This window comes from Hemiscyllium ocellatum, chromosome 5 (genome assembly GCF_020745735.1).
Source record: "Hemiscyllium ocellatum isolate sHemOce1 chromosome 5, sHemOce1.pat.X.cur, whole genome shotgun sequence".
Classification (NCBI taxonomy): Eukaryota; Metazoa; Chordata; class Chondrichthyes; order Orectolobiformes; family Hemiscylliidae; genus Hemiscyllium; species Hemiscyllium ocellatum.
This window is the reverse complement of record NC_083405.1, coordinates 63,926,272-63,938,723: the sequence shown is the minus strand read 5'-3', so window position 1 is coordinate 63,938,723 and position 12,452 is coordinate 63,926,272. Positions and strand designations below refer to the sequence as shown.

General features: G+C 41.1%; 1 protein-coding gene across 3 annotated transcripts in view; it reads left to right on the top strand.

Moving 5' to 3' along the window:
- tmem245 (transmembrane protein 245) overlaps positions 1-12,452 on the top strand; it is a 119,132-nt gene that overhangs the window by 81,420 nt on the left and 25,260 nt on the right. For all 3 annotated transcript variants that reach the window (XM_060824824.1, XM_060824822.1, XM_060824823.1), the window contains 2 exons: positions 9,848-9,948; positions 11,400-11,574. In XM_060824824.1, coding sequence (XP_060680807.1) covers positions 9,848-9,948; positions 11,400-11,574 — 276 coding nt within the window. The remainder of the gene's footprint in view (positions 1-9,847; positions 9,949-11,399; positions 11,575-12,452) is intronic.

Here is a 12,452-nt window from a genome sequence, read left to right as displayed (position 1 = left end):
TCCATGCATTTTCAGTTATATCATTACTGACCTTCCCTCCATCATAAGAATAGAAGTAGGAATGTTCACTGCACAATGTTTAGCACTATTTGCAACTCCTCAGACTGTTCAAATGAAACAGTATCTGGGCAATACCCAGGCTTGGGTTGACGAATTGCAAGTAATAATTGCACCACAAAAATGTTTGGCAATCACCATCTCCAATAAGAGACAATCTAACCACTGTCCCTTGACATTCAATCCCCCACTGTCAACATTGAGGGTAACTGTTGACCATAAACTCAACTGAACTTGCCACATAAACTCAGTGGTTCCAAGAGCAAGTCAGATGTTAGGAATACTTTGATGACTTAGTGTGGAAACAGGCCCTGTGGCCCAACAAGTCCACACCGACCTGCCAAAGTGTGACCCACCCAGACCCATTCCCCTACATTTACCCCTTCACTTAACACTACAGGCAATTTAGCATGGCCAATTCACCTAACCTGCAAATTTTAGGACTGTGGGAGGAAACTGGAGCACCCGGAAGAAACCCACGCAGACACTGGGTGAATGTGCAAACTCCACACAGACAGTTACCTGAGGCAGGAATTGAACCTAGGTCTCTGACACTGTGAGGCAACAGTGCTAACCACTGTGCCACCGTGCCGCCTATGTCCACAGCATCCTGAAGCTATTAATGGGAAGAATATTGTACAGCAGTTCCATACCAGTGAGAAATTAGTTGAAGTAGGTAATGTTAATATTGATGATGTGCTGTCCATAGTGTATAAAGGGTGTAAAAGTGAAGAGTTTTTAGATAAGGAGGAAGATCATCTGGAGATAAATTTGTATTGTAACTGATAACCTAGGAAGATCCTGCACAAAGGTCGAGTCATACAGCCATCACTTGGAATCTTGACTCAAATAATACCGTAATCCAGGAGGATCCAGCACTTTGATATAGAATACTCCATGTTTTTGTTTTCTGGCCTCCTGATGGAAGGGGATGTTAGCTATGTTTGTGCTATTTCTGAGCAAACTTTTGTCATCCGGAGATTACTGTTTGCATTGATTTTTTTCCCAATAGCTGCTCTCCACACGTCAAGATTACAGCCAACTATTTTCTGTGGATCACACCTCAATGCAGAGGAGAGTCTTGTGTGCTCCAATGACCCCATAACCAATGCTCCTTGCTTCTGGTAGCACTATCCATGGTGACAGGCTGGGTAAGCTACTCCTAAGCAAAAATGAAATCCAAATAGTTTTCAGCGGCAAAATAGATGAAGCAAGACAGTCTCAACAGCTGCAAAAGCAGCAAATAGCTGTAGTGGCAAGCGTTTCCAGTCATTGTGGTTTGACATATCACTGAAATCTGAAGAGCAACCCATCAAAAGTACATAAATAATGATACCATGTTATCCAAACTTCAGCAAGGGCTGCTTTTCAGGGCCCATTTTTCATGCCCTGAAGTGATGGAAAATTGATGACAAAAACAGGGCTCTGGATCTGATTGTCTCTAGTCAAGACTGTACACAGGCAACAGATGCCTGAAGATCAATGGACACTTTGCTTGGGACAAAGATGTCTTTAGTCAGCAGCATCAAGAGCACCAGTCCTCTTCACAATATGCTCTGCTTCATACCAGATCAGCAAGGTGCTAGAAAAGATGTCCTAAAAACAGGCTGTTCCTCTTGGTACGGAAGCCACATGCTGCAGAATCACCATCTTTGTGGTGAAAGAGAAATCTCCTAGATTTTGCAGCTTGGAATGTTAGAACATGTATGTATAATCTCATGTTTAGTGACCATCTGGAAAGAAAAACGGCAATTTTATTACGTGAACTGTCAAGACTCCAAATTGACATCACTGCCCTCCTGAGGATGGGTAGCTGCAGCCATATATGGCAGGGGGGGATGGGAACCTGAGCTATATACCGGTGGTGAGAGTTGATGGAGATGAGGCAATAGCAAGAGGTAGCGCAGCCAATGGGAAGGAATTTCCTGGGAAAGAACCAAGGGATCGGTTAAAATGTGTTGGCTTTAATGCAAGGAGTATCAGGAATAAAAGTGATGAGCTTAGAGCATGGATCAGTACCTGGTGCTATGATGTTGTGGGCATAACACAGACGTGGGTTTCTCAGGGGCAGGAATGGTTGCTGGATGTTCCAGGGTTTAGAACATTTAAAAAGAATAGGGAGGGGGGAAAAAAAGAGGAGGGGGTGTAGCACTGCTAATCAGAGAGGATATCACCACTTCAGAAGTTACCATTGTCGGGAGAGTCTGCCTACTGAGTCAGTATTGGTGGAAATTAGGAACAATAAGGGAGCAGTCACCTCATTAGGGGTTTACTACAGGCCCTCCAACAGCAGCAGGGAGATTTGAAGAAAGCATAGATTGCAGATTTTGGAAAAGTGTGAATGTAGTAGGATTGTTGTAATGGGTGACTTTAACTTTCCCAATATTGATTGGAACCTCCTTCGAGCAGATGGTTTGGAAGGAGCTGTTTTTGTATGGTGTGTTCAGGCGGGTTTCCTAACTCGGTTCATTGACAGGCCGACGAGGGGACTTGGTGCTCGGCAATGAGCCGGGGCAGGTGTCGGAAATTGCGGTGGGAGAGCATTTTGGTGATAGTGACGACAACTGCCTCACGTTCTACGTAGCTATGGAGATGGAGAGAAGCAGGCACAATGGGAGGATATTTAATTGGGGAAAAGGAAACTATGATACTATCAGATGTGAGTTGGGAAGCATGGACTGGGAGCAATTGTTCCATGGAAAGGGCACTATAGACATATGGAGACTGTGTTTAAGGAACAGTTGTTGCAAGTGATGCGTAAATGTATTCCTCTGAAACAGGCAAGAAAGGGTAAGATAAAAGGAACCTTGGATAATGAGAGCGGATGAGCTTCTCGTCAAAAGAAAGAAGGCCAGCTTACGTAAGGTGGAGGAAGCAAGGGTCTTGCTCAGCTCTAGAGGATTACAGGCAGGTGAGGAAGGAGCTGAAAATGGTCTAAGGAGAGCCAGGAAGGGGCATGAAAAAGACTTGGCAGGAAAAATTAGGGAGAATCCAAAGGCATTTTACACGTATGTGAGGAATAAGAGAATGATCATAGAAAGAGTAGGGCCGATCAGGGATAGCATAAGGAACTTGTGTATAGAGTCTGAGGAGGTAGGGGAAGCCCTAAATGAGTTTTTTGCTTCTGTCTTTACCAGAGAAAAGGACCTTTGTAGTGAATGAAACCATTGAGGAGCAGGTAAGCATGCTGGAACAGGTAGAGATTGAGGAAGCTGATGTGTTGAAAGTTTTGACAAACATCAAGATTGACAAGGCGCCAGGGCCAGACCAGATTTGTCCTCGGCTCCTTTGGGAAGCGAGAAATGTGATTGCTTTGCCGCTTGTGAAGATCTTTGCATCCTCGCTCTCCACCGGAGTAGTACCTGAGGACTGGAGGGAGGAAAATGTAATTCCTCTATTCAAGAAAGGAAATAGGGAAATCCCCGGCAATTACAGACCAATCAGTCTCACGTCTGTCGTCTGCAAGGTGTTAGAAAGGATTCTGAAGGTAGGGTTTATGATCATCTGGAAGAGCATGACTTGATTAAATGCAGTCAGCACAGCTTTGTGAGGGGCAGGTCATGCCTCACAAATCTTATTGAGTTCTTTGAGGATGTAACTAGACAAGTTGATGAGGGTCGAGCAGTGAATGTGGTGTTTATGGACTTCAGCAAGGCATTTGATAAGGTTTCCCATGGTAGGCTCCTTCAGAAGGTCATGAGGAATGGGATACAGGGAAATTTAGCTGTCTGGATACAGAATTGGCTGGCCATCGGAAGACAGCGAGTGGTAGTGGAAGGAAAGTATTCTGCCTGGAAGTCGGTGGAGAGTAGTGTTCCACAGGGCTCTGTTCTTGAGCCTCTACTCTTTGTAATTTTTATTAATGACTTGGTTGAGGTGATGAACGATGGGTTAGCAAGTTTGCAGACGACACAAAGGTTGGAGGTGTAGTTGACAGTATAGAGGACTGTTGTAGGCTGCAGCGTGACATTGACAGGATGCAGAGATGGGCTGAGAGGTGGCAGATGGAGTTCAACCTGGATAAGTGCGAAGTGATGTATTTTGGAAGGTTGAACTTGAAAGTTGAGTACAGGATTAAAGATAGGATTCTTGGCAGTGTGGAGGAACAGTGGGAACTTGGTGTGCAGGTACATAGATCTCTTAAAATTGCCATCCAAGTGGACAGGGTTGTGAAGAAAGCATATGGTGTTTTGGCTCTCATTAACAGGGCGATTGAGTTCAAGAGCCGTGAGATCTTGTTGCAGCTCTATAAAACTTTGGTTAGACCGCACTTGGAATACTGTATCCAGTTCTGGTCGCCCTATTATAGGAAAGATGTGGATGCTTTGGAGAGAGTTCAGAGGAGGTTTACTAGTATGCTGCCTGGACTGGAGGGTTTATCTTACGAAGAGAGGTTGACTGAGCGTGGACTTTTTCATTGGGAAAAAAGAAGGAAGAGAGGGGACCTAATTGAGGTGTACAAGATGATGAGAGGCGTTGATAGCCAGAGACTTCTTCCCAGGGCAGAAATTGTTAACACGAGGGGTCATAGTTTTAGGCTGTTTGGCGGAAAGTATAGAGGGGATGTCAGAGGCGGGTTCTTTACGCAGAAAGTTGAGAGAGCATGAAAGCGTTGCAAGCAGCAGTTGTGGAAGTGAGGTCATTGGGGATATTTAAGAGACTGCTGGACACTGATAACGTCACAGAAATTTGAGGATTTGTACATTAGGTTTACCTTACATGAGGATCAATGGTCAGCACAACATCGTGGCTGAAGGGCCTGTTCTGTGTTGTACTGTTCTATGTTCTATACACCTCTTCCGATGGAAAGTAAAGGCTGATGGTCAGCCACGTGTCTAGGAAGTTGGTTTAGCATTCACCTAAGAATTTTGAATGCACTGCAGAATTCCCAGTTGTATAATTGAAACGTTCATGACATTTCATTAATAGGTCAGCCATAATCAATATGCAACAGTCGTCTTATTTTATGCCTCAACCCTGGATTCTGATGATGATGTTGAAGAAACATTCTCTTCTGACTTTGCTGAAATGCTCACTGCCATTCCTAAAGGAGGTACGATCATCCCTCTCCAAACATCAAGATTACAGCCATGAAATTTAATGTGTGGAGAAGATCTATTGGAAAAATCAATGCAAACAGTAATCTCCTGATGATAAAGTCTTCTCAGCAATGACACACACATAGTTAGCATCCCCTTCCATCAGAACACAAAAGCATGGAGCGTTCTATATCAAATTGTTAGGTCCTCCTGGATTATGGAATTATTTGAGTCGAAGTTCCAAGTGATGGCTGTATGACTCAACTTCTGCAGGAATATTAAGCTGACTGGATTGCTTATCAAGTAGATCAATCAGTGCTTCATGTTCATCCAGCACCATGACATTGATCTTTTTTCTCTTGTGTTTTCGATTCTTGCAATGTCTCAGTCTTAAAGTAGGTAAAAGCAAGGACTGCAAATGCTGGAAACCAGAGTCTAGATTAGAGTGGTGTTGGAAGAGTACAGCAGGTCAGGCAGCATCCAAGGAGCAGGAAAATTGACGTTTCGGGCAAAAGCCCTTCATCAAGAATAGAGGCAAGGTGTCTGCAGAGTGGAGAGATAAATGAGAGGGGATTGAGGGTGGGGAGAAAGTAGCATAGAGTACAACAGGTGAATGGGGTGGGGATGAAGGTGATAGGTCAGAAAAGAGGGTGGAGTGGATAGGCGTAAAGGAAGATAGGACAGGTCATGAGGGCAGTGCTGAGCTGGAAGGCTGCAGCTGGGGTGAGGTGGGCGAAGGGGAAATGAGGAAACTGGTGAAATCCACATTGATGCCCTGGGGCTGAAGTGTTCCGAGACACAAGATGAGGCGTTCTTCCTCCAGGCGTCGGGTGATGAGGTCTTTAAGTAGCCCGACGAAAGGTAGAAACTTCAAGCACACCTCATAATCAAATCATAGGAAATAAGCAATATTTTCTATAATACAATTACACCTCAAATATGCCACTTTGGCTTAAAAAAAACATTTTGCAATGTTCTAGAACATGAGAACTACCATGTGAATGCAAATATTACTCTTTTTACTTGAGACTGGTATCCCCTTGAAATTGATCACGAGAGTTGTGGGAGAGGGTTACACTTAAGGTAAAGCAATCCCAGTTGATTAGATGTTTGGAAACTCAACTAAACTTTGTATGAAATGAATAACAGGAGAGAAAAGTTGTAAAGTTATACTGGATAAACAAGTAAAGAAGAAATCCAATGTGAAAAGGAAAATTCACAAAATAAGGCAATACAAATTGGAATATTAATGAACAGAATGAAAACAAAATCAGGCTAATTTATTTTAAAGTTAGGTATAATTACAAGCTGAAATGTGGCTGCAGTTGGGTAGGTCTGGCAATTAAATGTTTCTATGTATGAAACTTTGCATTAACTGCAGGCCATATCATACTGCCATAGCCTTTACTCTGAGAAATTCTTAATTCACAATACCAGAGGATTGAGTTTGGGGATGGCGCCACTTATAGTACTGGAAATATGCTAGAAGAGTGCAGAATTAAATTTGGACATTACAGAATCAGGTATTGAATAGAATTATGACTTGGGATTTTGAATTTCACAAAAATGCCAGTATAAATAAAAACTTTCTGAAAAAAGAGATTTTTTGGTCTTTTAGTGTGGTATTCAGAACTGTTTTTGCAATTCATAACTAGATCTGGATCAAGGATAATAGTTATATAATTGCATACTTACGTTGATGTCTCCTTCACCACTTTTCTGATGCTTCAGGAAAGAGAATAGGCTGGTAATTGGCCTGATTAATTCATAGTTTTGCTTAAAGAACATGAGATTTTTCATGTCTTTCCATATGTACATTTGTCATAGCTATATATTGGGCTAGTGGTGAGGGTGACTCGACAGCTAGTTAAGTATGCAGGGTTTCAACAGTTGTTGTCAGACTGTTTGCTGTGTCTTAGGTGTTTGGATTTATTTTAATGATACATAGAATATGACATTAAAAAGTATGACAATAACCTATCCAGTATGTTTTTAAATGTTGACATGGTTCTACTTCAACCATTAGCTGCTGGAATTAATTTAATTCTTTGAGAAGTATGTTTTATTCTTGGTCTTAAATCATTTGCTTATAAATTGGCATTTATGACCCTTGGGCCTAGCTACCTCAATCACTCACAGTGGCTTCTAATAACTTTATACACCTCTATCAAATCACTTTTTTTGTCCAAATGAACATCCCATCACTGTTGTACTAGCCTACCTACAAGGACTTGTGGATAAGCAAGGCCTTGATTTGAAAGCAGTCATCTCTGTTAGCTCAATTGGCTAGATGGCTGGTGGCACTGCGATGCCAACAGTGCTAGTTCTTCTTTTGGCTCAGGCCACTCAATCTCACGAGGCCTGACGACCCATTGGTTAAACTTACCATCACATGTCTTTCTCTAATGAGAGGAGCTGCCTGTTATCATCTGGGACGATGGCAACTTCAGCTTTTTAACAACTTCCACTTCTTGAGAATCTCAGAACTGTTGATCTCGGAACCAAACAAATCTCAACATTTTTCAGTTGTTTTACTTAATTGTAGTGCTTCTTTCAGATGGACTATATTGAGTCATCATTGCTATCTTTTCTAAGCTGATTGAGACTCCAAACTTTTCTGCAGGCGTTGAAAATATACATTGACTTGACTGGAGGCCCAGCTGAATACACCATGAAAAGCTAATCAGAAAACAATTTGTATATCAAAACATACCTAATTTTGGACCTTGTTTTTAATCTAGAAAAATTCAAAAACAAATATAAAATAGTTTGTTGATTCTGGTATCTGACAAACATTTGGTTCATACAGATTTTACCAATAAATGTGTGAATATATTGGATATCACACAACTATATGAAAATACTTTTTTTTGAAAAAGCTTTTGAGCACTTGCAGCATGTTGGTTGAGCAACCACTCATTTATCATTAATGTTAACTGCCCTAAACAAAATCAAATAACCTATTACATATTTGTCTTTTGGAGTAGGAAAAGTTTTACATAACTTAAACATACTGCCCAGACAAACTGATTTCAATTGCAGCTAATGAAAAAATACAAGAACTAACTGACATTACACTCTAGCTTTTTCAATGTTTAGCTCATTTGAATCATTTACCATTTGATTTTGCATGGGTGTTGTCAAGATCTTGAAACTTTTTCTGGAAACATAGCTGACATAGATGTGAATAAAGCTTCTGTAGGATTCAGAGAGCACCTTTAAGTGCCCATTGTGCAAAATTTCAAATCAAGCATTGTCAGTTATGACATGCCTACATGTGCATAATCCATTGAAAACAGAAGGATATAATCATACACTTACCAGCATTTGCTTTGCCATGAAAATGAGCATATCTGAGGATAAAGCAGAGAGATGTGAAAAGAGTTGTCGATACTTCAATATGATTTGACAATTAATTGACTGTAGATAGTTGAGCAGAAATGGAGTCAATGGAGATCCGGGGAACATATTCCACTGGATGGAGTTATACCCAACACTAAGAAAGGTATGTGCTTCTTGGAGGTCAACCATCCAAATTCAAGGAAATCACTGCAAGAGTTCCTTGCGGTAGTTACCTCCATCCAGCCATCTTCAGCTGCTCCATAATGAGAATTGAAGTGAGGACGTTTGCTGATGATTGCACAATGTTCAACATCACTTGCAGCTCCTCAGATACTGAAGCAATCCCTATCCATACACAGCAAGACCTGAACACTATTTAGGTTTAGGCTTATAAATGCCAAGCAATGTTCACACCACACAAGTATCAAACAATGATCATCTCCAAAAGAGAATTTTATCATCATCCCTTGATAATTCAACTACATTACCACCACTGATTCTGCCACATTATGAACACTCTGGGGGTTACTATTGACCAGAAACTGAACTGAACCAGATGTAAAAATACTGTGGTTACAAGAGCAGATCAGAGGCTATGAATTATGTGGCATGTAACTCATCACCTGCTTCTAAAAAGTGTTTCCACAATCTAAAAGGCAAAGTATGATAGAGTACTCTCTCTGGCCTGGGTGAGTGCAGCTCTAACAATACTTAAGCTTGGTACCAACTACAACAAAGCAGCCTGCTTGTTTGGTACCCTTCAACATTTACTCTTTTCATCACTGATACACGGTGCTGGTAGTGACTACCTTCGACAAAATGCACTGCAGTAACTCACCAAGTCTGCTTTGACAGTACCTTTCAAATCCTCCTAATCAAGAAAGATAAGGACTGCAGATAAATGGGAACACCACCACCTGCAAGTTCTCTTCCAAAACCCACACCATCCTGACTTGGAAATATATTGCAATTTTTATTTGGTCACGATGTTAGAGCTACCTAACAACATTTCCAGTGCAATTTGGAATGAGTAATAATTGCTGACCTAACCAGTGATGCTCACATCTCACATACAAATAAAAATATAAGCCATTTTGGCTGTGGCTGTATTTTGCACTTTCTATGAGGAAAATGGAAAATTTATTGACTCGGGTGACTCAACCAAGAAACACTTTATTTTGGTTACGTAGTGGGAAAGTTATAATTTGTGTTTGGTTAATTTAAACTTTGTGCAGTTTAGTTAGTTTGCAAGAATGGTTTAGAAATATGAAATACAGCTTTCAATTATTTTTGCCTAGGGGCTCTTGTATTCTATTACTAGTATGTCTAGCTTCAGTTGTGGCATATCTTAACACACAAGTAAATTGCTTCAAAAAGAATGACTTGCAATTTATCTGTTTCCATTCAAGTGGTGTGTTTGATGCATCCCTGAAGATGGCTGCTTTCTATGGGCTTTACACCTGGTTGACACACACTATATTTGGAATCAATATTGTCTTCATTCCTTCAGGTACTGGTTATAGACATTTTTTCATATATAAGGTACAATTTCAAATACAGATTACTAGTTATGTTGTAATTCAGCCATTATATTTTTTTCCATCTGGTACAGACTTTAGCAATGCATTGTTTTAGAATTTAACAACCCAGCATCATTAAGAGACTTTTCAGTGTACCCAGCCTTTTTAATAGCTGCTTTTTGTTATTCTGCATTTTAACGAAAATATTTGACGAACAGCCAAGGCAGGCCATCTGTACATCTGACTCTGCCTCCTCACTATTTCTAGAGTTGCCTAGTACAAGTCACATTTTCACCCCACTCCCTGATAAACAAACTTTGACCTTCACGGCACATTCCCTGAGGTTGGCTCTGTAGTGCTGGGATTTATTCTGACTCTGCACTCCTAAATCAGCAGCAAGGATTATTCCTGATGAAGGGCTTATGCTCGAAACGTTGAATTCTCTATTCCTGAGATGCTGCCTAACCTGCTGTGCTTTGACCAGCAACACATTTGCAGCAAGGATTCTGGCCTAAGTCTTTGTACTTCTGACTAGATTGGAGTGCTCTGCCCCCATGAGTAAATCAGTTGGGTTTTTATACTTTGCAGCAGTTGTCACAGTTATTTTCCTTGGTACCAACTTGCATATTACCAGATTTATTAAATTTAATTTCTGACTGTCTCATTATTTTTGTGTTCCCAGCAGTGTTCACTTTAAATCTTGCCTGTTTACACCACTTGTTTGTTTTCCTTTTATGATCCCTTTTTTTTGATATAGCAGTACGTATGCAATGTTTTATCACAGAACCAAGCCTTTATGAACCCAATCCTGGCTGCTGTATGGCTGGTGCAGCTTTGTGATATCATTTGTTGCAAGTCGAAAGTATCTTGACCAATTAGGCAAATAATGTTCATTTGGTTTCCATTTAAGATGAGATTTTATAGATGGGGAGGATGGAACATTGATCCAAAGAAAGATCTTTTAACGGTTTTAATTTGTCTCTTCAGGTCAGCACTGATATGATGTCAAAATTGAAAATAACTGAACTGTTGCTTTGAAACTGAAACTGATGGTCCGCCTATTGGCGACTTGTATAGCTATACAAATAGCCGAACCACTGTCAAGAATGATAACATTATGAAGGTGGGCTTAGGGATGTTGATTGCACCTGATGGAGGTCTAACTAACCCCAAATTTTAGTGAGACACTCAGTGAGGACCTGATATCTGATGTTAAACCTAGAAAAAGTTTTAAGATCATGAGGTAGTCTTAAGTCTTGCTAAAGGCAAAACTAAGATTTGGTTTGGCTTTTTCAAAAGGAGCATGTGTTTAGGGGCAAGAAATTGACTTAAAACAACCAGCTGTCACGGCTAAACGAAAGATGAACATTCATTTAGGTTACAACTTAGAAGTGGTATAGTGATCCTTGCTGTAAACATTATTTGTCGTTTTCTTTCTCAGCTCTAGCAGCCACACTTGGAGCTGTCCCTTTTCTGGGAACCTATTGGGCTGCTATGCCAGCAGTGATAGACCTCTGGTTGACACAAGGAGAGAACTTTATGGCAATCCTCCTCCTAGTTTGCCATTTACTACCAACCTACTTTGTGGATACTGCTATTTATTCTGATATTTCTGGGTGAGTGTCACAGTAATTTTGACTGTTTTTATCTTTGAACTTTTGAAATTGACTTTAAACCCTTTATCAGAGGTGAGAGGGGAGGTGTGGGGCTGGTGTTGCACCTCTTGCAGAAAGGTACCAAGTTGGTTGACTAGGGCATCACAAAGTGAAGCGGACGGGTTGGGAAGGAAATATCTTTTTGATGGTGGGGTCCGATTGTAGATGGCAGAAATGTCGGAGGGTGATGCATTGGATTCTGAGGTTGAGGTGGTATGTGAGGACTAAGGGGACTCTATCCTTATTGGGAGGAGGGGGGATTTGATGGCAGAAGTGCAGGAGATGGAGGAGTTGCAATTGAGGACATCCTTAATTTACTGAGGAGGGGAAACTATGGTCCCTAAGATAGGGGGTTATCTGGGATGTCCTGAAGTCAAATGACTCCTCCTGGGACCAGATGCAGTAGAGGGGGAGGAATTGGGAGTATGGAATAGTATTTTTGAAGAAAGGTGGGTGAGAGAAGGTGTAGTCGAGATAGCTGTGGGAGTCAATGGGTTTGAAATGGATAGATTATCATTTGTTAGGGGCCAGAACCAGACTAAGGCTCATAATGCTCGAGATGTCTTCCCACCGATGTTGTACACATATGAAGCAAGACTCCTGTACTGAACTCCTCTTGTGATATAAGCTACCATACTGGGTTTGCCTACTGAATTGCTTGCTGCACCTGTGTGTTAACTTTCAGTGACTTCTGAACAGGGAGACCTAGGGTCTTTTGGATATGAACACTTTCCAGTCTCTCACTATTTAAGAAATACCCTTCACTGCTTTTTTTCTCCTACCAAAGTGGATAACATCATACTTATCCACATTATATTCAATCTACGAATCTCTTTTTA